At 40.4% G+C, this 24,894-nt stretch overlaps 2 protein-coding genes across 8 annotated transcripts in view; one reads left to right on the top strand and one right to left on the bottom strand.

Annotated features, from left to right (window-relative positions):
• On the top strand, positions 1-18,694 carry SLC2A8 (solute carrier family 2 member 8). 4 transcript variants are annotated; one of them, XR_013958162.1, is made up of 13 exons: positions 1-197; positions 332-491; positions 1,569-1,775; positions 3,196-3,295; positions 3,432-3,643; positions 4,313-4,456; positions 4,950-5,058; positions 5,972-6,145; positions 6,774-6,919; positions 7,050-7,189; positions 16,937-17,163; positions 17,724-17,892; positions 18,040-18,694. XR_013958162.1 is itself a non-coding variant. In XM_080630926.1 (11 exons), the coding sequence occupies exons 1-10, from the start codon at positions 139-141 to the stop codon at positions 7,185-7,187; spliced, it is 1,449 nt and encodes a 482-aa protein (XP_080487052.1). In that variant the 5' UTR covers positions 1-138; the 3' UTR covers positions 7,188-7,189; positions 13,918-13,985. The 4 variants fall into 4 exon arrangements, 3 of the variants coding, with proteins under 3 accessions (XP_080487052.1, XP_080487051.1, XP_080487050.1); XM_080630926.1 differs by lacking the exons at positions 16,937-17,163; positions 17,724-17,892; positions 18,040-18,694 and adding an exon at positions 13,918-13,985; XM_080630925.1 differs by lacking the exons at positions 16,937-17,163; positions 17,724-17,892; positions 18,040-18,694 and adding an exon at positions 7,858-7,964.
• GARNL3 (GTPase activating Rap/RanGAP domain like 3) overlaps positions 8,218-24,894 on the bottom strand; it is a 27,958-nt gene continuing 11,281 nt past the window's right edge. The window contains exons 14-29 of one of the 4 annotated variants that reach the window (XM_080630922.1): positions 23,738-23,844; positions 22,801-22,922; positions 21,924-22,028; positions 20,593-20,667; positions 19,548-19,659; positions 18,742-18,840; positions 17,959-18,075; positions 17,190-17,362; positions 16,742-16,900; positions 16,363-16,429; positions 15,130-15,237; positions 14,591-14,709; positions 14,037-14,172; positions 13,309-13,518; positions 12,900-13,011; positions 8,218-12,189 (exon numbers count right to left, since the gene is read on the bottom strand). In XM_080630922.1, the coding sequence (XP_080487048.1) occupies positions 12,033-12,189; positions 12,900-13,011; positions 13,309-13,518; positions 14,037-14,172; positions 14,591-14,709; positions 15,130-15,237; positions 16,363-16,429; positions 16,742-16,900; positions 17,190-17,362; positions 17,959-18,075; positions 18,742-18,840; positions 19,548-19,659; positions 20,593-20,667; positions 21,924-22,028; positions 22,801-22,922; positions 23,738-23,844 (1,978 nt within the window). In that variant the 3' untranslated portion in view covers positions 8,218-12,032. The remainder of the gene's footprint in view (positions 12,190-12,899; positions 13,012-13,308; positions 13,519-14,036; positions 14,173-14,590; positions 14,710-15,129; positions 15,238-16,362; positions 16,430-16,741; positions 16,901-17,189; positions 17,363-17,958; positions 18,076-18,741; positions 18,841-19,547; positions 19,660-20,592; positions 20,668-21,923; positions 22,029-22,800; positions 22,923-23,737; positions 23,845-24,894) is intronic. The other 3 variants (XM_080630921.1, XM_080630920.1, XM_080630923.1) reach the window with 3 other exon arrangements.

The following is a 24,894-nucleotide window of genomic DNA, read 5'->3' on the forward strand; positions in this document are numbered from 1 at the left end:
CTTCCGGCGCACCTCGGCGTCGTCATCGCTCGCCGCTGACCGCTCTCCATCCGTTTCCGGCCGGGCTGGAGGCCTGCAGCGCCGCGCCGGGCCCCTGGCTCGTACCGGCTGCCCCTGCAGCAGCGGCCGGCGCCGGCCATGGCTGCGGAGGAGTCCCGCTCCCTGCTGGGTCACCCCGCTCCGGACCCTGACCCGAGGTGAGCGCGGGCGGGCTGAGGGACAGCGCTGGCGGCCATGGGGCGAGTGGCGCCGGGCCCTCCTGAGGGGCCGGGGCTGGGGCCGAAGCGGGAGGTGGGAGCGGCGTGATCCTTGTGGGCCTCTCCTGCCTCAGAGTGCGGAACAAGAAGCTGTACCTGGCCGCCTTCGCTGCTGCCCTGGGACCGCTTAGTTTTGGCTTCGTGCTAGGCTATAGCTCACCGGTTATCCCAGAGCTGAGGAAAATCGACGATCCTAAGTTAAGGTTGGACAGCGATCAGGCCTCGTGGTTCGGGGTAAGTCTCTGTATGACGATGGGAGTTCACTTGAAGGCATGGGTGAGGAAGATGCTGCTTATACGGTGGGGTCTTACTCCTCTTAAGAGTGAGGGTAAATGCGGATCGTGATGAAATCTAGCTTGTTTTTTCTAATCGCGGTGACTGGTTGGAATTTTCCCAGAGGAACAGTTACGCTCTGTTAGCATGTGTGTTAGAGCACAGGACTGATGACAGGAGCCTAAGGGAGCTAGGGGGTTTGGTCTGGAGAAGAGAGGGCTCAGGGGGATTTTATCGCTCTCTATAGTTATCTGGAAAGAGAATGGAGCCAGGAGAGGGCTGGTCTCTGCTCGGAAGGAACAAGGAATGGGAGAAGAGGAAACGGCCTCAAGCTGCACCAGGGGAGGTTTAGATTGGATATTAGGAACAATTCCTTCCCCAGAGGGTGCTCAGGCATTGGAACAGGCTGCCCAGGGCAGGGCCGCAGTCACCGTCCCTGTACGTGTTCACACACCGTGTACTCAGTGACCCAGTGATAGCCTTGTCAGTGCTGGGAAACACTTGGACTTGATGATCTTAAGGGTCTTTTCCAATGTAGTTGATTCTGTTAATAAATATCCTTGTTATTTGGACTTGAATGCCCTCTAACTATTCTCATGTTTCTCCTGTTAAGAGACCACAGGAAATAAACTTGTTAATAAATTAGTGCAATCCATTAACATGGGGAATATTTGCGGACTTCAGGTTAGTCAAGATAATGAATTCTTCAGGACTTTAAATCAGTTTGAAAGGCCTGTTTGGGAACGGACAGCTTTGTGGACAGATTAAGAATCAATTTCTGCTGCTTCTGGGTTTTTTTCCTTATTGAAAGAGCTTTGTGTGTGATGTGAAATGCAGTCGCTGTTCACTGTGGTGAGAGGTGCTGCTTGGCTAGGTCTTGATTCGGAAGTTAATTTTGATTTCCAAAGCGCCTGCATATTCTTGCACAGTTTTTAGAAGCTTGTTGGTACTTTTCAGCATGTTAAAAGCAATTACTGTTATTTTTATGTTTATTTGTACGTATGCATAACAATATTTCTTTTTCACTTGTTTTTGAAGTCAATAGTAACATTAGGAGCTGCTGCTGGAGGAATACTAGGAGGCTATCTGGTGGATAAAGTGGGGAGAAAGCTGAGTCTAATGCTGTGCGCGGTGCCATACGTTTTTGGATTTACAGTTATTATATCTGCTCAGAATGTTTGGATGTTTTATCTTGGGCGAATGCTGACAGGCTTAGCCAGTGGAGTTACCTCACTTGTTGTGCCGGTAAGAAGTTTTGCTGGGCTCTGTGCATCTGTGGCTGCTTTTGTGTGTGTTTGTGGGGTTTTTGTTTCTTTTTCCATAGCAGCATTATAGGTGGTTTAGGTGAAGGAACTGAGCAACTGTGCCCAAGGGAGGTTGTGGGTTTAGAGGAAACTTGATTTCTATGGCATCAGATTTTGCTTGGTTTTAATCATGAAGAAATCCAAAATAAAACAAATTTAGTTTCTTCTGGTGGCGCTTCTGTACTGTGCATTCCTGGCACAGTGGTGTGATCTGTTAATAGTGCTTTATTTGATTGCTTCTATTTATGTTCTACTGTAGTAATATCTCTGCAGCTTCCTTCAGTGTGACTGCAGTGATGAGGGGGCAGAGTGTCATCTGTAACACCAAGTATTTGTAGCTCTATTCTTGCAATAAGGATTACTTACTGCCTGTCCAGAAGAAGTAAGAACTGTGACTTTAGAAAGAGTTGTATAAAATAAATATGCATAAAAAATATGAAGAATTTCCTTTTTTTATGCATGCAGCTAAACTGTAGCTGTTGACTTGGGGTCAATACATTAAACGATAGCTGAAAAGTACAGGTTGATCCCAAATGTTGGATGCTGTTCATGGTCTGTGCTAAGATGAGCTGCACAGAGAATGAAATGATTTGTACTCTTAGTGCTGAGTTATAAATGTAAAACTTTCCCTGCAAGCAGCTGGGCTGCGTGTTCATGCAGGGATTGCTCTAAGCGCTGCTTCGTGATGTGAAGCAGCTCTTACTAACACCAGTTCATTCACCTCTTGGAAGCGGCGCTGCATCAGGAGCTCCTGGCTTAGTTCCTCCCTTTTTTACAGCACTTTCTGTAGCTGTTACCCATTAGTGAGGTGGCACCTTTCTGCCTGCGCCCTTTTACTGAGGCTTCTTTTAAAGAGGGAGGGGAAAGCAGCTGTGAGGTTTTGGGGAGGTTTGTGTTTTGGTGGGTGGGTTCTGGTTTTTTCTCCACCCCTCCCCCCCCCGCCTTTTTCTTTCTCCCGGGTTTTGGGTTTTAGTTTTTCCCCCCCGCTCGGTTTTTTTTTTGTGTTTTTGTTTTTTTTTTGCGCCCCCTCTTCCCCCCCCGTTGTTTTTTTTTTTGTTTTGTTTTTGCGCCCCCTGTTTCCCCCGCCCCCCCCCCCCCCGGGATTGGGGGGGGGGTTATTTTGTGGGGGGTGTTCCTGCCCCTCCCCCCCCCCTTTTTTTCCCCCCGGTTTTATTTTGGATTTTTTTTTTTTTTTTAAGACTTCCCGCCCCTCCCCCCGGGGTGGGGTTTTTTTGGGTGGATTTTTTTTGTTTGTTTGTTTTTGCTTTGTGGGGGGGAGGGGTGTTCCAGAAATTACTTCTCAAGCCCTTGGTCCCGACTTGGCTACAAGTTGTTGTTTGATGTTTTTCTCTCTGCTTTAGGTGTATATATCCGAAATATCTCATCCTAAAGTCCGTGGTATGCTTGGCTCCTGTGTGCAGCTGATGGTAGTGACCGGGATACTGGGAGCCTACATTGCAGGTACGGAGCTTAGGGCTCTAGGTTACAAACAAGAATTAGTGCATGCAATGAAAGCACTGCACTGAAGAAAGTAAATAACTTGCTTGTACAACTCACTGGTGCTCACAGTCCTCTTTCTTTCCTTCTTATGACCAAGGAATAGCACTACCATGGCGCTGGCTGGCAGTGCTGTGCTCCTTCCCGTCCTGCATAATGCTCTTGTTCATGTCCTTCATGCCTGAAACACCAAGGTTCCTGCTGAGCCGGAGCAGGCGCTCAGAGGCTGTAGCTGCTCTGCGCTTTCTGCGGGGGCCACATGCGGACCATGAGTGGGAGTGTGAGCAGATTGAAGCTGGTGTTCAGGAAGAGGTGACGAGAATCTCATTTACTCTTGAAAACACCTTTCTGTATGGGTGTGACACCTGGGGTTATCAAAGCTTAGTTAATAGGCTTTTCTGTAAGCGGTGGCCAAACCTCTTCTCTCAGACAAATGATACTCAAGAAGCAAGTAAGATTCTTTGAATCTTTTTCCTCTACCTTTCAGCTGTCACTGTTGGCTGCCATCAGTGCACATGAGTAGCAGTCAGGCTCATGATCTTGGTATGACAGCTATTTACTTTTTTGCTTTATTTAGCGATTTGTAGGCTTGCTGCACACCTCTGACACTAACGTCCTGTTTGTTATTTGTGTTGTATGAATGCATTTTCTCTTGCATCTCTGATTGCATCACTGACCCTGTTGCAAGATGAATGCTTAAATAGGCATTGAAGTTCAGTTTCTGCAAGCTGTGGATTCGTGTTAACTTTCTCTGCAAAGTACTATTAATTTCTGTCCCTAGAACCTGAGAAAAGGGGTAAAAATGCCTTTCTGGAGTTCTCATACTCCAGATGTAAACGTTTTTGCTACTAAGGCACTTGGTTTTGCTAAAGAGGGGGTGTAAAACACTGAGTTTGAACAGATAGAAATGTTATGAGGAGGTTTTTTGTTCTTTGAAAAGATGAAGTTTTTCACCAAATCATTGCTTTATCTTTCTAACAGGGGCTGAATGTGTCTGAATTTAAGAACCCCTCAATCTACAGGCCACTTCTTATTGGTGTGGCTCTAATGTTCTTCCAGCAACTCACAGGCATTAATGCAGTCATGTTTTATGCAGAAACTATCTTTGAAGATGCAAACTTCAAGGTAATTGGGGTCTGCTTCTAAACTGACAAATGTCTGTAATAGTTTCAGCTTAGTCAGTGCTGTAAGGAGTCTAAAACACACAACAAATGACTTGATAATGATCCTGCTGCCAGGGATGGGGGGTTAGGGAAGTATTTGTGTTTTGCTAGTCTGGTACTTTGGTACTGATGGAAATCCATATTATAGTCATCTTCCTACACATATTTTTTTAATTGGAGTTGCAAATGCGATGTTTCAGAGAAATTGAAACTATAGGAAGAAGTTGTGGCTTATTTTAAACTTTATTAAGAGGATTGTATGTTGTATTAACTGGGGATGGGGTTTTGTTTAGGTTTTTTTCCCCTGTTCCCTGTTTTCTCCTCCCACCATTAACTTCTTTGGCATAGTTTGTCTTCTTTCAGATTCAAGTAACAAATGCATTTGTAATGCTTGATAAGTGATCCTCTTGCCAGCCTGAAAGAGTAAATTCTCCTTCCCTCTTACTTTCTTTCAGGACAGCAGACTGGCTTCTGTTGTTGTGGGTTCCATACAAGTGTGTTTCACTGCTGCGGCTGCACTTATCATAGATAAAACTGGACGAAAAGTGCTGCTCTACATATCTGGTAAAACGTGTTACTGCATTTTGTTCAGCAAGAAAAATTACTACGTAGAGTATCAAAAAATGTCTTAACTGTTGGGGGAATTAAGTTGTGCAATTTATGCATTATTAAGTGGTTTGCTTTTCTGTATATAACTTGGTATAACAATGGATTTGAACTCATACGAGGAAACTATCATATTATATATACATTGTAGGTGGAACCCCTGGAAATTACATACAACTTTTTGTCTTCTTACCATGGATGTTTCAGTTGGTGCTAAGCAGAGTTTTCCCTAAGTGAAGGACTTTCAGTCTCTCATGCTGTGCCAGTGAGGAGGGGCATGAGAAGCTGAGAGGCAACAGAGACAGGACATCTTACCTGAACTAACCAAAAGGATACCCCATACCACAGCACATGCCCGGTGTAGAAACTGGGGGGAAGAAGGGACTGATCGCTGCTCGGGGACTGGCTGAGCATCGGTCAGCAGGTGGTGAGCAACTGTGTTGTGCATCACTTGTGTTTCTTGGGATTTATTCCTTCTCCTTTTGTTTCCCTTTTCATTACTATTATTAGTAGTAGTAGCAGTAGTAGTAGTATATTTTATGTCAATTGTTAATCTGTTCTTACCTCAGCCCATGGATTTTACCTTTTTGTGATTCTCTTCCCCATCCCATTGAGGGGGGATGGCTGTGTGGTACTTAGCTGCTGGCTGGGGTTAAACCATGACAACTGTATTGTGTGGCTGGTGTTTAGAATGCTTGCCTGGCATCTTTCAGTGCTGTCAAGGCCAGTGTTTATTTCTGCTAACTGTATCTTTTAAGAAACACTTTGTGACGAGCAGCACATCTTGTATTTGGCTGACGAACTGTGTTCTGTCTCTCAGAGAATACCCAAGTGGTAACTAGTGACAACTCGGTTATTGTTTACTTTTCAGGGATAATCATGGCTCTCAGTACTGCATTGTTTGGGCTTTACTTTAAAATGATCCTTCCAAATCCAAACAACTCATCAGATCCTGATGTATGGGCCACTCTAAATTCAGCATCGCCAGGAACAGAAAGCAGCATATCCTGGCTTGCAGTGGTGAGCCTGGGCTGCTTTGTTGCTGGTAAGTGGAACAGGCATCTAAATAGCCATTACCCCAAACCCAAACTTTCTGCTGAATGTGAGTTTTGTTCCTTTTTGTCACATTGCTGATTAATGGGAATGAGTTGTGTCTTTGACAGAACTTTTTCAGGGCATAATGCAAAGTTGGGCTGAGCATTCAGAACCATGGTGGTAAGAGCTAGGAGCTTAGTTAAGCCAGTTCCCCGAAAAAGGAATTTATACCTCCTTGTGCTAACAATGAGTAGTGATTGCTCAGGTTAAATTGCTTTACTGTTAATGGAAAAACAGACTTTGTTAAGTGTCTGAGCCACACTGAATTCTGTGATGGCACAAAGCAGCAACAGTAAGAAACAAGGTTGGATTTTAAGCTTATCAGTGACTTCATGGCAAGAAGCCTCTCTTGTTAAGAATATTTGTCATTAATTTGCTGTAAAATGCACTAGGATTTATCATGCTGCCCTAAAATAATCTGCTCTCTTTCCTTTTGGCAGAGGTACTGTGTTATTGGAATCATCCAAGAACCTAGAGTGAAAATTGCATTCCCCTTGCTTCACTAACTTGGGCATCACTCAGTCATGCCTTTAATAGATATTTAATATGCATTAATTCTCTTCTGTTTGTAATTGCAGGTTTTGCCCTTGGCTGGGGTCCTATTCCATGGCTGGTGACATCTGAAATCTTCCCACTTAAAGCTAGAGGCATATCAAGTGGTGCTTGTGTGTTAACAAACTGGGCTATGGCCTTCCTGGTAACCAAAGAATTCAATGATTTAATAGTAAGCATTGGAAATCATTCTTTAAAGATGCTCCTGAGAGAGCCTTGACCCAGTCTTTTCTGGCAGTACAGAACTGCAGTTGTACAGCAGCGAGCTCTTAATAACATGGGTTTTGTTTTCTCTCCTTCAGGGTTTCTTAAGATCCTATGGCACGTTCTGGCTCTTCTCTGCCTTCTGCTGCCTCAACATAGCTTTTACAGCCTTTTATGTTCCTGAAACAAAAGGACAGACCCTGGAGCAAATTGAGGCCTACTTCAGAAGATCTTGAGTGTAAGGCTTTTAATATTGATACGAAACCTTTATATCATGAGTTATGGTGCTTCCGTTGAAGGTACCTGCATCACATGGCAGACATCTCAGTTACTGAACTTGCTAGCAAATCATTTTAATGAATTCTGATAAATATGAATTCTGGTTTTTTAAACACTATCTCTGGGGATGTGCATACACTTCTGCATAGGCTCTGCCTAAGTCTCTGTGTTTGTATGTTCTTTTTATTTGATTCTAAGATGTAAATTAAAAATCTAATTTTGTAAGTAAATAGATTTAGTTTCCTTGCTGCACTTTACCTTTCCCTTATGGCACAGCTTACAGTGAAGAAATGAATTATATAGCCTGGCTCATGTTAAGTTCAGACTGCAGTACTTTACATTTGTGGTGCTGCTACTGTTTCTGGGATGCCTGACCGTGGAATAAGCCTGGTCCCACTAGGAGACAAATACTTGGATTTCATGAGTGTTAAGTGTTAAGCTGACCTTATTTTTTCATATTGCTGTCAAGTTGGCCAGGAATTCATCAAAATCACAAGAAGGAGTGTAGCTCTTAGGAATAACGTATTACAGAATTAAAGAGTGAGCACTGCTTTTACAATATATTGGAGCCAGTGAGAATATACTCTTAGCCAGAAAAGGAGTAAAACTTATAATTTGTAATTTAAGGGGTAAAGATCTCCAACTGGAGGAGGTCTCTGGAAGTCTAAAAGACGCCTGGAAACACAAACCAGTTCTTGATTACAGTTCTTGTCAAGGATGGGTAATGCTTAAGACACAAACACCAATCCCACAGGTATGATAAAGCACTTCAATGAATGGCATCTCTGAAAGAATTTCTAGAGAACTCAAATGGAAACAGTAATGCAGAGTGTCTGCAATAGTTCTACCTCCTACCTGTTTAATGTCTTGTCTGATAAACCAAATTCAGAATAGTCATTAGTTCTGCATGTGTGAAAAAAAGGGAGGTCAAATTTATGATTCATTATATATGAAAGAATAAATCTGCTACTCCTTCATAAAGGTGATAAATGGCACATAAAACCGTTCCAGCTGTGATAGGACTGTTTCTATTTGGAAACACGAACTGTACACGCTGTCACAAGACATTAAAACCAATGGTAATACAGCAGCAGTTAAGACAAGTGGTAGGTAAAGAGATTGTGTCACAAATGTAGCAACAGTCTTAACAGTAGGCAATTACTAAATTACAAAGCAGTCTGCTGACATTCAAAGGCTTAGTTAAAACTGACATTCCAGGTTGCTAACACTGTTTGCATAAACCTTTAGAGACACAACATTTTCCATTCAACCAGATGACTACCTAATAGAGCTAGAAATCAATATGCAGAAAATAATCTCTTAAATTTGCTCGTTAACTCATGTGCTGATGTCATGATTTCCAGTAGCAAACAGGAATCAGCTGCAGGTCAGCAGCAAGTGAAGCGGATAGGCAGTGTACAGGCTGGTGAAGCTGCTGTGCTCAACTAGTACAAATACTTTCTAACCCGCATGCAAGTACAGATGTTTGCTACATTCTGTCATGTGGGCTTTCCTGTACGGTCAGTACAGTTTATCCCTCCACAAAATCAGGCTAAGCCTATCTGAGATAACACTGCTTCGACCGAATTAGCAAGCATTGTGTGTTATGAACCGTGCCATCAAACTGGTAGTAATGACAATAGTGTGGTACTCATTTTCATACACAGAAGGCAACAAAAATCATTCTCAAATACCTTATCACTTGCAGATGTGATAAGATCACATTACTTTATATTCCTATATATGCTTAGGACTTTTAATCCCTTAAAACTTGTGGTAAAAATTACAAATATACACACAAGTATATATATATAATCCTTTGGATTTGGTTTTTACTGTATCTCAAATGCAGACTAAGCCAACAGCTCTGGGAAAGCTGCTGCTCAAATTAGAGACCCACACCTTTAGGAGAACATGCAGGAGTTTGTATCCGTGGCTTGGTCAGAGAGACACAGAACAACAGAACGTAAAGGGCAGGAGCAGCACCCTGGACCCTATGCAACTGGTTACGTAGCAGTGCTACACTTCCCATGGGTGCTACTGTCCTGCTCTATTAAGAACCGTTTAAGTATTGATTCAGTTGACTGGCCTAGTAAAACCCAAACATCAAACAAAGCCATCCCCCAACAGCCCAAGAAACCAAACTGAAAACAGCAACCCCAGCCCCAAAGCAGGGAAGATCTGTAATCCAAACAGGCTCTACTTGTTCCTTGCAAACTGGGAAACTGAAGGTACCCATTCATCCATTCAGCCTAGGGGCACAGGTGTGGGTTCTGGACTAGATGATCTGCAGGGATCCCTTCTAACCTCAACTGTTCTGTGATTCCATGAGTCACTACCCATGCTGGTAAGGAGGCACGAGTACACTCTATAAATTGCCTGTACAGTCTAATGCTTGCACCAAAGTAAATGACATTCCTATAGTTTAGTCAGACTAAGGCACAGTGCTGAAGTGGTGACAATCCCATTAGCCAGAAGAGGTTAAGAGCCCTGCCTCCTCCAACAAATCCAGCATGTTGGGATAGTAAACATTTCTTGCAGAAACTTATCTGTTATAAGAGTCCAGAACAGGCCTTCAGATGAGCCTGACAGCAAGTGTCCAACTTGGTAACAATTCTTCCTTTATGGAAAGGATTTCTTCCATCCATCTGTAGCAAGATTTTTCAGTATTACTCTCTATTAGAACAACACCCATCTTACACAGCTGTAAATTAAAGGTTATCTGTCCTCCCATCCATGAGCTGGTCAGCCAGCGTCAAGAATGCAGGCTAAAGGCAGCTTTAACAGACATGAAAAAGTAGGAAGGGTTGTGCTTAGGGTGGACATGGCTACAATTTGTGCCCACAACTATTTCCTAAGTTCTAATGAGCAGATGCATGCACATGCTGGAAAAGCAGAAGGGAAACAACATGGCTCTAAGGCTGGAGTGAACAACAGTATAGCTGTGCACACCAGCAGCCTTCCAGAAAGCCTTGTCATCTAACACCAGTCTGAAGCAGGAGAGGTTGCATAGATGCATAAAAACCTTGCCCTTTATAAATGGTGCACAAGAACTTATGTATCAATACCACCAGGTTTTTTTTTAATAGGAATTAGCAGTCAATGGTATGTATTTAAGACTGTTTTGAGAGAAACAATGGTTAGAAGCTAGTTCAGAGGATGCCAATTCATCACATCAAGAGGCACAGAACTCATGAGCGTCTGATGAGGCACAGTCTCTGGAAATAACATTCTCATAGAGTTACAAGCTCTTCTAAAGACTTGGAGCTGGCGCTTCCTTTTAGATGCTTATTAAGGTTCACCCCATACATCTATGGGTGCAAAAATACTAAAATCATAGTAGCCACTGGTTAGTACTGTTCCTGCTCCTAGACTAGTTACTGCTTAAAATATTGCTTCTTTCCTTATCAGCCACTCCAGCTGAGAGTAAGAAATGATCCTTTCAGATAAGGCATTGTGTATTTTCTTAGGTGGAGCAATTAAACCATTATACACAATAATCTGGGCAAAAAAATACTTTGCAAAAACAGTTTTACATTCAGACAGACTGAAGCAAAAGGCACACATCTCCAGATGGTCATGCTTGGAAAGAAAGCAAAATCATGACACAGGAATGGTATTATAAATTAAAGTCAAGGATACAGAAGTATTTCTACATATAGAAGAAGAAATACCTGCTAGTAAAGCTAAAATCTTTCTATATGTATATTAAAAGCCTGGAAGCATCACTCTTTCATGGAAAAACAAAACAAGCAAAACAAAACCCGCCCCAAACAAACCCAAACCCTTTCAAAATATGGTTTAAAATAAAATTATTGGCATAAAGGGTTGAAAAATAATAAGCTATAAAAATGAAACCCTGTCCTTTAACATAACAAAATCTTTAAGACTGTTCCATCACAGAAAACTAGCTTCTTAGCAGTGCAATTTCCATCTGGATCCAGTTAGAAAAATGCAGTTATCTGGAATAATGACTCACACTGTTGGTGCAAGAGCAAACAACAGCTAATGCAGTGTTCCAGGAAATGGAGAAATGCACTTGCTTTGGGGTTTTTTTTGCTTGGTGTTGGGTATTTTTTTGCCGTTTTGTTTTTTTTTTAACTTCCAATTCTTAATATTTTGAGAGTTTGTGTTTTCTATAAAAAGACTCAGTTCAAGGATTCTTGACACCAAAACAGTTTTCAAGTTTCTCTAAAAAATATGCATGGACAGGCCACAGCAAAGGAAGCAGCATCTTCTTATCTTACCTGATCTTTATAGAACACCCTTGATTCTTCACTGAACATACCACAGCTCCATCATTTGGAGGACAGACTGGTTGGAAAGACCTTGCCTGCACAAGCCTTTGGTTTGGTTTGTTTGGTTTTTTAAAGGCTTGAAAACCAAAAGGAGTGATTTATGTCATAAAATTCCTCTTCCCTTATGACACACACTGTTGTAAAACAACTCAAGATAGTAATAACAGTATTAACTTAGCTCTTGTCACTCAGGTACTTCAAATTACAGGAAGCGCAGAACAAGTAACACTTCTTATTCATTTTCAGCCTAAATCTCTCATTGATTACCTACTGTTAGAATTCCACAAAAAGTAATGGTTCATTAACTGAGAAAACAAAACATACCTATGTCAAAGATATAAGCATCACCAAATCAGGCTGAACTATCCAGAACAACATGGGTTCTATAAAGATACCAATACTTCCAGCCACATTTTACCACTAGAAGCAGTGTTTGTGACATTCCCACAGAGCTCACAGTTGTAAGAAAACGTGAAGTAAGGAGGAAAGGTTTTAAGACTGTCTTCACTTTAAGTCAATGATGTCTTCATCATATAAAGAAATTGGCTGAAAGGGACAGCTAGATGGTGAGCTCTCCTCCCTGTTGGCTAAGGTATCTGGATCCGAACTAGTGGAAGGATGACGTCCTTCAGAACAGCTTTCAAAAGAGCTTGAGATTATCCTGCAGAAAGGAAGACAGAAGTCACTAAAATACACAGATCAGCACAAGTAGGATCACTGGCTATTTCTAGATTTAAGTTACCTTAAAGACAGAGGCAGACCACTAAAACTGAGTTTCTCTGGTTTACTCTGCTCAATATCACCAAAAGGCAATTGTTAATGAAGTGCCTGCCCAAATAATTTCCAAATAGCACAATCAATCAAACATGATTTTACATTGCAGCAGATTTTGTTTTATTAATCTCAGTTTATTGTATCTTGGCTAAATTCTTGTCACTGCTCTACACAAATGTAGGTTACAAGCCAGTGGAAATAAGAGAATGGCAGTGGGGTTGGGTAAGCAGAGCCAGACCCACCAATGCTGTGGTATTTCTTTGGAAAATACATTCTGGAAATAGCAACACAAGAGCATACAAAGAAGACAGCAAGTGACCTGCACATTGCAGATCTAGCAGTCAAAATCACATTACAGGCTCAACTGCAGCAGGTCCCCGCAAAATCCCATTTAGTGCTGCTTTGGTCATTAACATGTCTTTAGCAATCAGTGGAGTTGTTTCAATACTTAAGAGTATTCAGATACTCTCAAACATATTAGCATGAAACTCACATCAGTGCACAAAGGTCTCAGCACCACACCAAGGCAAGCCTGAACAATCAATTCTGAAAGCATTTACAGTCCAACTTAGGTTCTTTTCTAAAGACGGTATTTACCTGTCACTACTGGTTGATCTTACTGCTCCCTGCTTGGGGTCTGACTGTCTTCGAGGAGCCTTTTTTTGCTTCTGTGCAGTTTCTGTCTTGGGTATAGGCTCATCCAGGAGGCCTTCATAAGGGAATAAAAGATACTCTTAACAGAAAAGAAAGCATCCAGGAAAACGTTAAAGTATCTGTTGCTGGTTTCTATTAACTAAAGAGTTTCTGCCTGGCTTAGAATATAATCTGTGCTCAGATGCTGGCTAGACTACTTGCAAATAATGTTTTCTCAGAGTTTCATTTGTTTATTCATACTACTTAGTTACAAATACTGGTTGCATGTTACAAATCTGACTGTGATGGCCCAAAGATTAGAAATTCTGTACTTAGCAATTGCTATGTGCACTGAAAAATGAGGAGCCTTTACCCAGCAATTCTTTACGTGTTCTGCTTGCAATTTCTTTAATTTCCATACGAGATAAGGACAGTGAGTGAGTAACTGGCATAGAAGGAGCGCCACTGGAGGTTGTAGTAGTGATGACCTTGGGAGCCAAAGGTGACTTCAGAGGTCGTTCAATGCTTCGCCCAACCAGGTTACTGAGAGGAATTTTGTACAGGTTTTTGCACGGAGCTTCACCTGCAACACGAAAGGAAAAAAGAATTTTATATTTTCACAACAGAATCAATTCTTAGTACTTCCAAACAAAAAGTTACTACACTCATTGTGCTGGGTGCTTTTTAACCCAAATAACAAAGATCTTTCTTGCATTACCTACTTGATGAGCCCTTGTTTCTCTGTTATTGTTCCCCTACAGAGTGATTGTTCACAGATCACGTTACACTACATTGACTGTGTAAACTCTTTCAAGGCTAGAACTTCTTAACTTTTTTCTTTAGGTTCTCAGAGGAGCTATAACCATCCAGTGGTAGTTTAGCAACAGTGCTACCACACAGTCCGAACTGAGATACTATGGAGCAAAAGCTCAGCCAGGTGCTTTTATGTCTGTGGCGAAACTGAAAAATCTCTCTCTTCCAGACTCTCAACCAGGAAGTCAAAATCTTTCACCTGATTGATTTCATCTTACTAAAGATCAGATGTGATAGCTGTTGGAATGATCAGAGACGGTTACGCAAGCTGCTTAGAAACCATGTTACCTTCTAGAGAAGAAAGAGGGCTTTCTGGCATTTCATAAGCTGTCGGTGTTTGAGGAGAGCTCCTTGAACTCATTTCCTTAGAGCTGCTGTCACATGATCCACTTACTGCAGCAGTAGCTTTAAAATAAATATCTGACTGAAATGACAAATAACTCATCATTAGTACAGCGAGACTTTACCTTCTGAGTAAGAGCTCAAATGCTTGTCCACTGTGTTCTATTGCTGTAATGCTGCCAAGTTAGCTAGGGTTGGTCATGAAACATTACCCCACTGTAAGTGTGAGAAACATCTGTGATGTTGAGGATAGCATTTGCCCCATAAATGGTCAGATATCTCAGGTCTGCATTACTGGGAGCATTAAAGGACAGTGCGATCAATTTTGGTTCTCTTTGTACTTGATATAAACTAAGAGCACGAAGATGAATGGTTATCACAGATCAAGTAGCTCATGTTACAGTTTTTGGTTGGTTGGTTTTTGGCTGCAGCAACTTTACATGTGAATTAGATCCCAACATATCACAGAAATAGACAAACATGATTTTCGTGTGTCTTACCTTTGATGCTACAAGTTGAAGCTCAGGCACAACTGCTGTGTGGACTAAGTTCCCATTCACCACTAATCGGATCTCAATGGAATCAGTAGTGAAGGCAAGGATATAAGGGAAAGCACAGACTGCAATGAAACAAAAATTATTTGGCAAGGAAAAATGGTTAATGGAAATGTTTGTTGGATGCTCCATCAAAACTGTTCTTGAGTATCTGACCTCTTCGGGCATCTCCCTTTCCTATGAAAAGGGTTGTCTAACATACTGATGGACATTGAGCTACATCAAGCCTGAAGAAAACGTCACTCTCCATGCCTGGCAGAACGCAGACTGAGTGGAAAATGAAAAACAGAAAAAAAGAGAAAGGAAAAAAAGTTCAGCAAAGAAAGAACTTGGCACCAAGACTCCACTTTTCAAAATTACCGTATGCGGAAATTAGCTAAAGTGGCATCATGAATGCAACATGCTTATTCTTAGCACACATACTGTAATTCCACTAAAAGCCAAGTGCAAATCTAAACAACAAGTAAAAAGAGATCTTTCCTTACCAACAGCATAAGGAACTTGATTCCAGCTGAAATGGAAGTCATAAGCTGATGGCTGGATCAGTGGAGAACCTCCATTGAAAGGATGTACCTTTCTGTACTGGCAAACATCTGTAACATAAAAAGAGAAAAGGAGCATCCATCACCTTACACTGCACATGACAAACACCAATCTTATAGGCATATTTTCCGTAAGTGCAGGCATTATATGCGTAATCAAGCATTTATGTAGAAGTCCCTTTATCTAAACAAATAACGGAAGTGTGCTTTCTTTGTGAACAAAACATCTGAAAGATCAAAAAGAAAGGCCTACATTTTAGTAAGTTGTCACATTCTTCTTTACTCATATTCTGTGAGGGTGGTGAGGCACTGGCACAGGCTACCCGAAGAAGTGGTAAATGCTCCACCCCTGCCAGTGTTCAAGGCAAGGCTGAATGGAGCCTTGGGCAACACAGTCTGGCGTGAGGTGTCCCTGCCTATGGCAGGGGGTTGGAACTAGATGATCTTAAGGTTCTTTCCAACTCAAATCAGTCTGTGATTGTACGAGTGTACTGGGGGCTCCAAGTAAACATCTATGACCCTCTCAAATACATGCTGTTTCCAGCTCTTTTCTATTTTTAGGCAAAACTGGATTTTTTTCCTGTAACTGCTGTTCTTAGACTAAATCAAAGTTTATGTCCAGAAATGTATTACAGTTCTTTTTCTAAATACAAACTTAAGCCACTGCCAAATTCTGTGTCCCATTTTATAAAAGGAGATTCAGAGAATTATAATGAAATAATACCATCAGTGCAAAGAGGCAGGCTGAAGGAAAAGCACAAAGACAGAATGGGGTAGCACATAGAGAGAAAAGGGGTGGAATGCTAAATTGTATATGTCTGGCAAAACCCTAGGAAGTGGAACTACCCTAGGAACTACTTAACAAATGAGCTAGATGTGAAGAAATAGGACTTTTGCTATTGAGGCGGTAACATACATAAATATATACATATCCATCCATATACCTGAAATTAAAACCTAATAGCTAGTATGTCTACATTCAACATACCCTGAAATAAAATACTACTTCAATTGCTAGTCTCTCTAATACACATCTAAATTCAAAAGCATGTATTTTGAAAAACTTCCCATGAAACACTGGAACTTACTTAGAAAGACAGATCTAGACCCCAATGAAAAAATATTTACATATACAGATGAAGGAATTATCATTTTCAACCTTCCCTAAATACTTACAGTTGTAACACAGCAGTAAACCAGCTTCACCATCTTCGTATACATCAATAGCTGCAACAAAATTTACCTGCAAAGATAATGGGAAAGGTTAATGAACAGGCAGAGGATACTGAGATAACCTAACTGAAAATAATGTATTCACAAGAACCATAAAATGAAAAGAGAGACTCTAACTGCCTCACTTGGGAGTGATTATTATCATGCATTCCAAAAGGAACAAATATCTCAGAGTGCCCTAAAGCAGAGGTGACAAAGTGAAGAGACATGAGGATGTCCATAAATTACCCTTCCAGGAGGTCAGCACAGGATGCACTGAGTCTGCAAGAAATTACCTTCAGTGTGGTTCTGCAAGAAAATAGTCTCAATGTTGAAAACTTACCTTATTTGTTTCAACATGATGCAGTCTATAGGACTCCCCAGTGCTCTCATTAACTAAATCAAACTGATGCCGATACGCTACACAGATCATATTGTCACTGTCTCCAGTAGGCCCATCCACCAGCGTCATAACCACTGGAGGGTCAGAAAGGCATATTTCCTATAATGTAAATAATAGAATTATTCTCTTTTTCAGGCTCCTACTATTGGTGCTGCAAGTACTCCGTGAATTTAAAGGGATGTGCTCTAAGAAAAGAAACATGAAGCAGAAACTTCATTAAAAAAAATGTGAAAGATCTCTTTGGCATACACGTGATGGAACTCCCATCAGTCGGCTTCTCACTTTTATTTGTCTGGAGGTTCAGAAGATAAACCCCGTGTTCTTTGGCTTCCCTCCCGCCAAGGGCTGCCTAGTCTGTTAAGGTAATTAGTGATTAGATCACACATACCCGGATGTACTGGAACTCCTCTACTGGAGATTCAGATGAGAACAGCAGAGAGCTGCTAGTTAAACTGTTGCATGGATTGTATTTCTTTGTGACGAGAAGTAGTTTGTTCCGAATAGCCACGACAATCCTCAGTTCACTGCCATGGTGAGTATTAATGGCATACAAATGGCAGCCTGAGGAAATAAAGCGCTAGATCAGAAGTCTTTGGGGTAGGGTCTGTTTATCTGTATAATGATTAGTACAACAGGGCTCTGATATATGACTTAGCAACACAATTAAAAACCTCCCAAGAGGATAACATTAACTTCTAGAAAAAGACAAAAGGCAAATTCTGCAGGCTTCAGGTTTCCAAAGCAACTTGCTTCTGAAGACTAGGAAATGGCTATGTCTACTAATACAATAGGTGACTTCCAAGTAATCTAAGCGCTACTATTTAATGGAGATTTGCCAGTGTTCTTCCACCTTAAAATATTCAGTCTCACAATTCTTCTCCTAGCCCCCAATCCTGAAAGCAACGTATCTGTTTTTCTCTAGAGTTTTTCATCAGCAGTGATTGCCAAGTACCATGGTATTTTCATACAGTTCTAAAATGTCGTGTTGGACTACACCAGACTTACTTTCACATCTAAGCTTAATGAAGTTTGAACTGACTGTCCAGAGAAAAATATAAAGGTGAACACCTACAACTGCCTCAAAGGAGCTAGTAAGTCCCTGCCAACTACAAGCATCATACCACAGTGGATGTTTTTAACACAAGAGAAAATAATACCTTTTGTTCTCTCCAGTTTATTTTCTCTGCAGTCATATTTGCTTCTTATGATTTGCTTTGTTTCTATATCCTTTTGGACAGCACTGAGTCTGAAGACAAGGAGACGAGAGTCTTTGCCTGAAGGATGAAGACAGACAGGACACAGCAAGTTAAAAAAACATGACGGTAGTTTGAAATTAATACTTCCAAAGAGAAGCAGCACCTCCCAAACAGAGTTTATAAGAGAATATCAAGAGAGTTTTCTGTTAACTGAGTCCTAGTCCTGTCAACCTTTATAACAATTACTTGGGATTATGAGATACCTGCTTAGAAAGTCTCGCAGCTTTTTGCCAGCTCTTGGAAAGTGCAGATTATAATGGATGGCTGTGTTGCTGACTAGCAATTGGTAGTTTTTGTCAATCTAAAGTCCCTAACAAATTTGTGGCATCTTTGATACCTGCTGCATTGGTGCCTTCTTCAACAGCATGAAGTCATTTCCCCTACACGTTTGCACAACTGAATAAACATAATTCAGTCAAAGAGATTTCCAAAGAGTGTTGAGTTCCAACAATGACTGAAGGAAGACCAAAAGACCACATGACCTGTTTCAGGTTTGCCTTGAAGGAAGCATGAATGAGCATTCAGGGATTCTCCCTGCCAGCCTGTTAGAAAACAACAGCAGTTGCTGTATATGCTCCCCTATTCGAAATGAGGCATCTAACACAATTGCCTCATGAGACATACATAGCCAGCACTAGCCACATTCAAATGAGAACAGAATCAAAGAACAGGCACCTCTCCTACCTTTGTCTGTTCGAGCAACCAAAAGATCCAGAGTTTCCAGCACATGCATCTGCTTTACTTGGAGAGTTTTATCAAATACTTGCACTGATGGTTGACTGTCTAAAAATGAAACAAAAATGTATTCAAAAACCTGGTAAAATTTGCTAGTCACTGGTTCTGACTTATTTATTTCTTGTAATACAAGCCTCAGGGTTTTTTTCTTTATGAAAAAGCTGCTACATATACCATAGCATCATAGCCAGCACTTGCTCATGGGAGAGTTTTATCATCATACGGATCAGATTATGCACCTGAAGCCCAAAAGGGACCTTCCTTTGGAAGGCTTGAGAAATCAAGAACTAACATAATTCTTTTGGTACTGCTGGCCTTATGTGACACACAGAATTCAAGGGGTCAAACTAGAAATATCATCACTATGGAAAAAGCAGGTTTTCTTCGCCACATAAGCCTTTGGTTTCATGCTTACTATTATCAAGGGCTAAGAAATCTAGACAAGCCATTTAAATACTCCTTGAGCTTGGATGTGACTTCATGAGTCTTTTCAGATGGTCAAGAAAACACCACCTGAAATAACAAAGCATTCAGCAATCTGCATTAACACTAACTGCTCAATATGGTTTGATTCTGGTGCAGCGAGAATTTTTGCAACTAGGTTACTCAAATGCAATAAATTTACTTGGACTGGGACTATCCCCGTAGGTGAAGACCTACCAATACCTGAACACTGCTGATGAACATACATTTTCAAGAAAGTGGTCAGATAGATACATAAAAATTGACACAAAAACACTGGATCATTTACTAACCATCTATTAACAAGATGCCAGCATCTGTAGAAACCAGCAAGGACTGGCCCCAAGAATCTGCACAGATAACCTCATGAGGAAAATTACTGCAGAAAGATTGGGATTCCCAAGGCTATGAAGTAACACAAGGGATACATATTAAGTACACTAGGAGATACAGATCATACAGACATAGAATGTGATGGACAATGGCAAGTAGTAACATAGAAATGTATCCTGCCAAAAGCATTTACCACAGTCTGTTTTTCTGAATTTGAAATATCAAACTTAATTTTCTTGCAGAGGAAATAATTTCTGTACTTATCGCGTCTGGAGACTAGTAAGACACATTCCTGAAACACTGGAATTACAACACATGCAGCTGTTACTCAGTGCAACCCTGGAAATACCCAGTATATATTTTACTTCAGCAAAAAACTATATACTTAAAAAGTAGGTACCACCATGCATATGCAATTTGCTTACATTTTATGGCTCAGTTTGTGATGTTTAGTCACTAGCACATGGTACAGTTAAAATTTTCTGCCAGACTGTTCTTTCACCATGTTCTCTGTTCTTACGTCCCAGTACAGAGCCCCTCCTCCCCCAATTTAAATATTAGCTGAAGTCTCTTGAGATTCTAGAAGCGCTTCTGAAGCTTCTGTATATAGGATGCATGCAGAAGAGTGTGGTTTGCACTTCTGACTCCCTAATGCCCTTGAACAAAATCTGGGACTACAGGAAATAAAAACACAACTGAATTTTGTTTTAAACTTGATGCAGAAGTTGAACTAAAAGATGACTGCATATGGAAAATGGTACTTTCATCAAATATTCTCACATATAACAATATCCACACTTGCTTTAACTTGGGAAGTGCTTCTGCCTCTAGGCTCATCCTTTATTAATTTGGTATTGGCTGCAGAATCACTTTGACACTACACATATCATCTTTGCTGCTACAGCACTAATTACAAAAGTAAATATACAGATGCAGACATGCAGTGCCATACTTGACAGTGTTTAATCTTTTCATAACTCTCTTCAGACAGACAGGTTCACTCACCTCCTTTTTACAAAAGCTTGTGGTTGCCAAGTTAGCTGTAGCATCCCCTTTCACAGTGGTTTTCAATTTCAGTGCCTAATGCAAACAGATGTTTTATTCAAATTGAGTTTCTGTCAGCGATACCCAAGCTAAATACTATAAAGAAAGGACAGTTTGGGACCACAGAGTAGCTTCAGTTTGAAATTCTTGTCACATTTCAAGTAATTGGGGAAGAAACAGAATTCTGTATATCCTGAACAAAGTCTACATGAAATACTAGAGGGCTGCTAGATAATCTTCTCAGCCAAAATGCACATTGGTTGGGTTTTGGTTTGGGGGTTTTTTTGTCTTTAACTTCTGTGAAGTAATTAGTAAACTTGGGGAATAAATTATTGGTTACTTTTATCTGAACATTACAATTACTCAATGTTTTTTGCTACACCTGCCAAGAGTGACCAGTTGGGGAAAGGGTGAGCAAAGCACAGAGCAGACTGAGATTTCTTTTGTACCAGCTCTCAACCATGTGGCGCCATTACCCGGATCTGGAACCTGTCAGATTCTTCCACTCTTTAGCTTACTAACTCAGATTACAAAAACTGGGAGGGAAAGGAGGAAGCTTGTGTTTTGGTGATGGTGTGGGGTTTTTCTGTTTGTTTTGTTTCATTTATTCTGTTTTGGTTTCCTGCTCTGTTAACTCCTGCTGAGTATTCTTAAGATAAGCAGCAGAATCACGTCATCAGTCCAGGATCAAGAAGAGACAAGTGGGAAAGGACAGGGGAACTGATGAGAGTAGACAGTGTCTTTCTTTCTGCTGCAATGAACCATCAGATTAAACCAGACTAAATCATCATGAAGTTTTACTCCTCACTGAGCTGTGTGGTAACCTCTGACTTAGCAAAAAGACTGTTGAAACTTCTTCCTGGCTGAAGTAGAGCAAATAATGTCTAAGAAATTCAACCTTAATAAAACACATAGAGGAAATCCATGAAACATTATCCTTCTCCAAAGCACAGAAAAGACAGAGCTGCTTGGAGGCAGAAAGTATCTGCTGCACAAAATACAGAAAGACCTTTTAGGTTTGATCCTAAGGTACGATTTTTCAAATTTTCTTTAGTTTATGTATTTTGTAAGTATTTGTAATCATGTTGTGTACCTCAGGTGTTACAGATAAATACTTCTATTCGTATTTACCTGAATGTAGCTTAAACAAATAACACAATACTACAAAACTATTTCTGACCACAGAGAACTGCATTAAATTCTGACATAACCCTGCAAGCTAACCAAATTCTAACAAAAGCAGTGATGCAGCCTTTGTAAACATAGGTGCATACCTCCTAAACTGATCCTACCTGACCAAGTCGGACAAACTCTGCTTGCCGGGCTTCCTCTTTCTTCCGTGTTGATTTTGGTGATTCTGGTAGCACATCACTGAAGGATCTTCTGTTGAGCATGTTCTAAACCAGAAAACATTTTTAACTGAACCACAAGTTTTCATAATCTTTTAGTTTGAGTTAGTGTGGTATCACTTAAATTTTCTTTTTCTGGATATTTTCCTGTAATGATGAATCTAGCTGTAGAGCTTTTCAGAGAACAGATAGCGCAATTCTTTCAGTCCTTGACTGCTTTACTTTCTAACTTGTCATAGTTTGTCACTGTCACATTCTATATAATTGTAAGAAAGACCTCGGACATGAATATATGGACAAAAAAGTTCAAGCAGATCTATTTAGGTAGGAGAAATAAACAGTGAGGGAAAAAAAGATAGCACCTTGCTAATTTTAGAAGTACTAAACTTCTTTTAAGTTATTTAAGAATCACTTTAATAATGTCTTCATCATCTAAAATGAAGTTATCTTATTGTTACCCAAGGGTAAAAATGATTCAAGTTTACACACAACAGGATGAGTAAATGCAGTTTTTATGGTAATGAGACTGATGCCTGTATTTGCAGAGCCTAAATTTCCTGCCTGCTGCAGGCAAGCTTACACAAAGTATGACGTTGTTATGCTTCTCCTCACATCTGGATAAAAAAATGCATGAAAAGTCCTGTCTTGAAATGACTGCCTGACAACTTCCATGTAACTGTAAAACAAGTTATATGACAACTGGCATTTGGTTCAGTGTATGCAATTCAGTGCTCATTAGGATTACAGTCTTTTAAAGCAACAGAACATTGCATTTACTAGTGAGAACAGGAAAGCACATATGAGGGATGAAACGACTTACATTTACCTTATGTAGATCAGGCATCATGTCTTGGTATAAAGAGCGGATCAGCATGTCCAGAGTGCGCTGACGTTTCTGAGAAAATGTTGGGGTTTCCAAGGTGGCTTTTTCCCCGTTTATTACTAAAATATTATGGAAAAGAATATACATTACCTAAATGAAGGGTGACAACTCCCACTGACTCTAGTTTGCATAAAAATACCTGTTCTACCCTTAGTAATTTAGAGTTGCCTTTTTTTTAGTGAATAATGACCCCTTAAGTTTAAAAGGGAAAAATAGCACTAGGAGAATTCTACAATAACCACCTAACTAATAATAGAAAAAACAAAGAAAAAAAAAAAAAAGACAAATTTCTGATCAATTTAAGTACTAAACCAATTTCAATCTCTGAAATCAGTTATTAGTCAAGTTCTTGTCAGCTAAGCATTAACTGTAATCATCACGATCCCGAAAGATTTCGTTCTCACTGATTTAGCAAGGCAAGTCAGGGTCAATGAAAATGGGACCTGAATCGTAACAGTACTGAAAAGTTTTCAAAGGTGCTGAAAGGCACCTATGCAGCATGCATTCAGGAAAGTTTATACTTTCAGGTTTCCAAGGCTGCCAACCTAACAGCTTCTATTCCTAAATATCAAACAGCATTACAAATGCCTTCAGATCTACAAGTCCTTTAAGAAAATGCAAAGCTAATATGGCTGCACATTCTGCAGATGAGAAAGTCAGATTCTGTCTAGCAGCCCGAGAAGCATAATTGCATAGAAATAAATTTTTTTTGTTAATCTGGCTGGAACTGTTTGGTGGAACTGACATCCCACCTATGCTACAGACTTGAAAACAACTGTATACAGAACAAGAGCATACAAGGAAAATGTATTTACATTTTAAGCATCATTCATTTAAAACATTTTTTTTTTTAGCAAAAGAAAAACTGACTTACATTTCACTAACAAAAAATCCCTGAATTCCTGGTGATTTGTAAACACAGGTGGGGATGGAAGGGGAGGCCCAAAAAGAGGAACACTTTCTTCTGAAAATATTTTCAGCCTATTGAAAGAACAAATCTTTATCTATATTGAAAGTCACAATCAAAATGCACCTTTTTTTATAGACACTGTTCAAAATAGAAGAACTGCAAACTGTCATCTGGATATGTCTTAGATAACAACTCCCATGGGTCTAACAAAAACCATTCACTTGGAATTATTCAGTAGAGCAAAATTCTGCTTCCTTTACACAAACTCGTATGGAGTTTGTTACTAAAAAGTAAAGCAGAACTTTGCAGTTCTACCCATAGAACAGTGCTTTTAATGGCACTAACAAAATCTAGTCTTTTCCAAAAAAAGCTGTAAAACAGTTCTTCACCTACAAAACATGTTGTCCTAATAGATTTCTACTTCACCTGTGCACTCAGCAAGTACATGAACTATTTGTTTCTTTATGAATAATAATGCCTTACTACAGCTGAATATGTATCTTGGGAATAGCAGATTCATTTTCACTGAGGAACAGCGTCAGAATGACTTCCATGCCAGCTGGACCTGCCGAGTTCTTTTGATCCATGAGGAATCCAGCATGGATCTTGCGTGGTACGCACTATGGGAAGATGTGTCAAGACTGGCAGAATGAAGCAACTAAGGAGTAAGATGGACTCCTCTAGTAAAAGCAGTCAGTTATTCACAGCAAAAAAGGTAAATTAATCTTATTTACTGCTACTCCTTTTCTTCCCAACTAAACAGCAGTGTAAAATGTAAATGTAAGTGTTTACCATGGACAGCCCATCTACTGACTATGAGCTTATCTGGTTAAAGCCACTTTGCTCATTAAAGCCTAGGCACAAGGCTGCAGAAATACTTGCTTTTCAGATTCTGATGAGACCTAACAGAATCAGACCTGGACAGCATGTGCCTCCAAGAGTGAGGGTCCCAAAGCTAACTGAAAAACAGATGAACACCACATTGTTTACCAGCAAAATTCCAGTAGGTTTTAAGTATGTGATGTCCAACTGTACTAGTACTCTGTGATGATCCTAAAAATTAACTGGTTTGCTTAGCTACAACCAAACCCAGACCTGTAAAAGGATCTGCAGTCCATGGC

This window comes from Psittacula echo (genome assembly GCF_963264785.1).
Source record: "Psittacula echo genome assembly, chromosome: 16".
Classification (NCBI taxonomy): domain Eukaryota; kingdom Metazoa; phylum Chordata; class Aves; order Psittaciformes; family Psittacidae; genus Psittacula; species Psittacula echo.

Excerpts from the sequence above, each read along its gene's own strand:
- SLC2A8 (XM_080630926.1), top strand. The coding sequence starts at position 139 with ATGGCTGCGGAGGAGTCCCGCTCCCTGCTGGGTCACCCCGCTCCGGAC. Across the intron at positions 3,296-3,431 it reads ACTGGGAGCCTACATTGCAG|GAATAGCACTACCATGGCGC; the intron begins GTACGGAGCTTA and ends CTTATGACCAAG. Across the intron at positions 6,920-7,049 it reads AAGAATTCAATGATTTAATA|GGTTTCTTAAGATCCTATGG; the intron begins GTAAGCATTGGA and ends TCTCTCCTTCAG.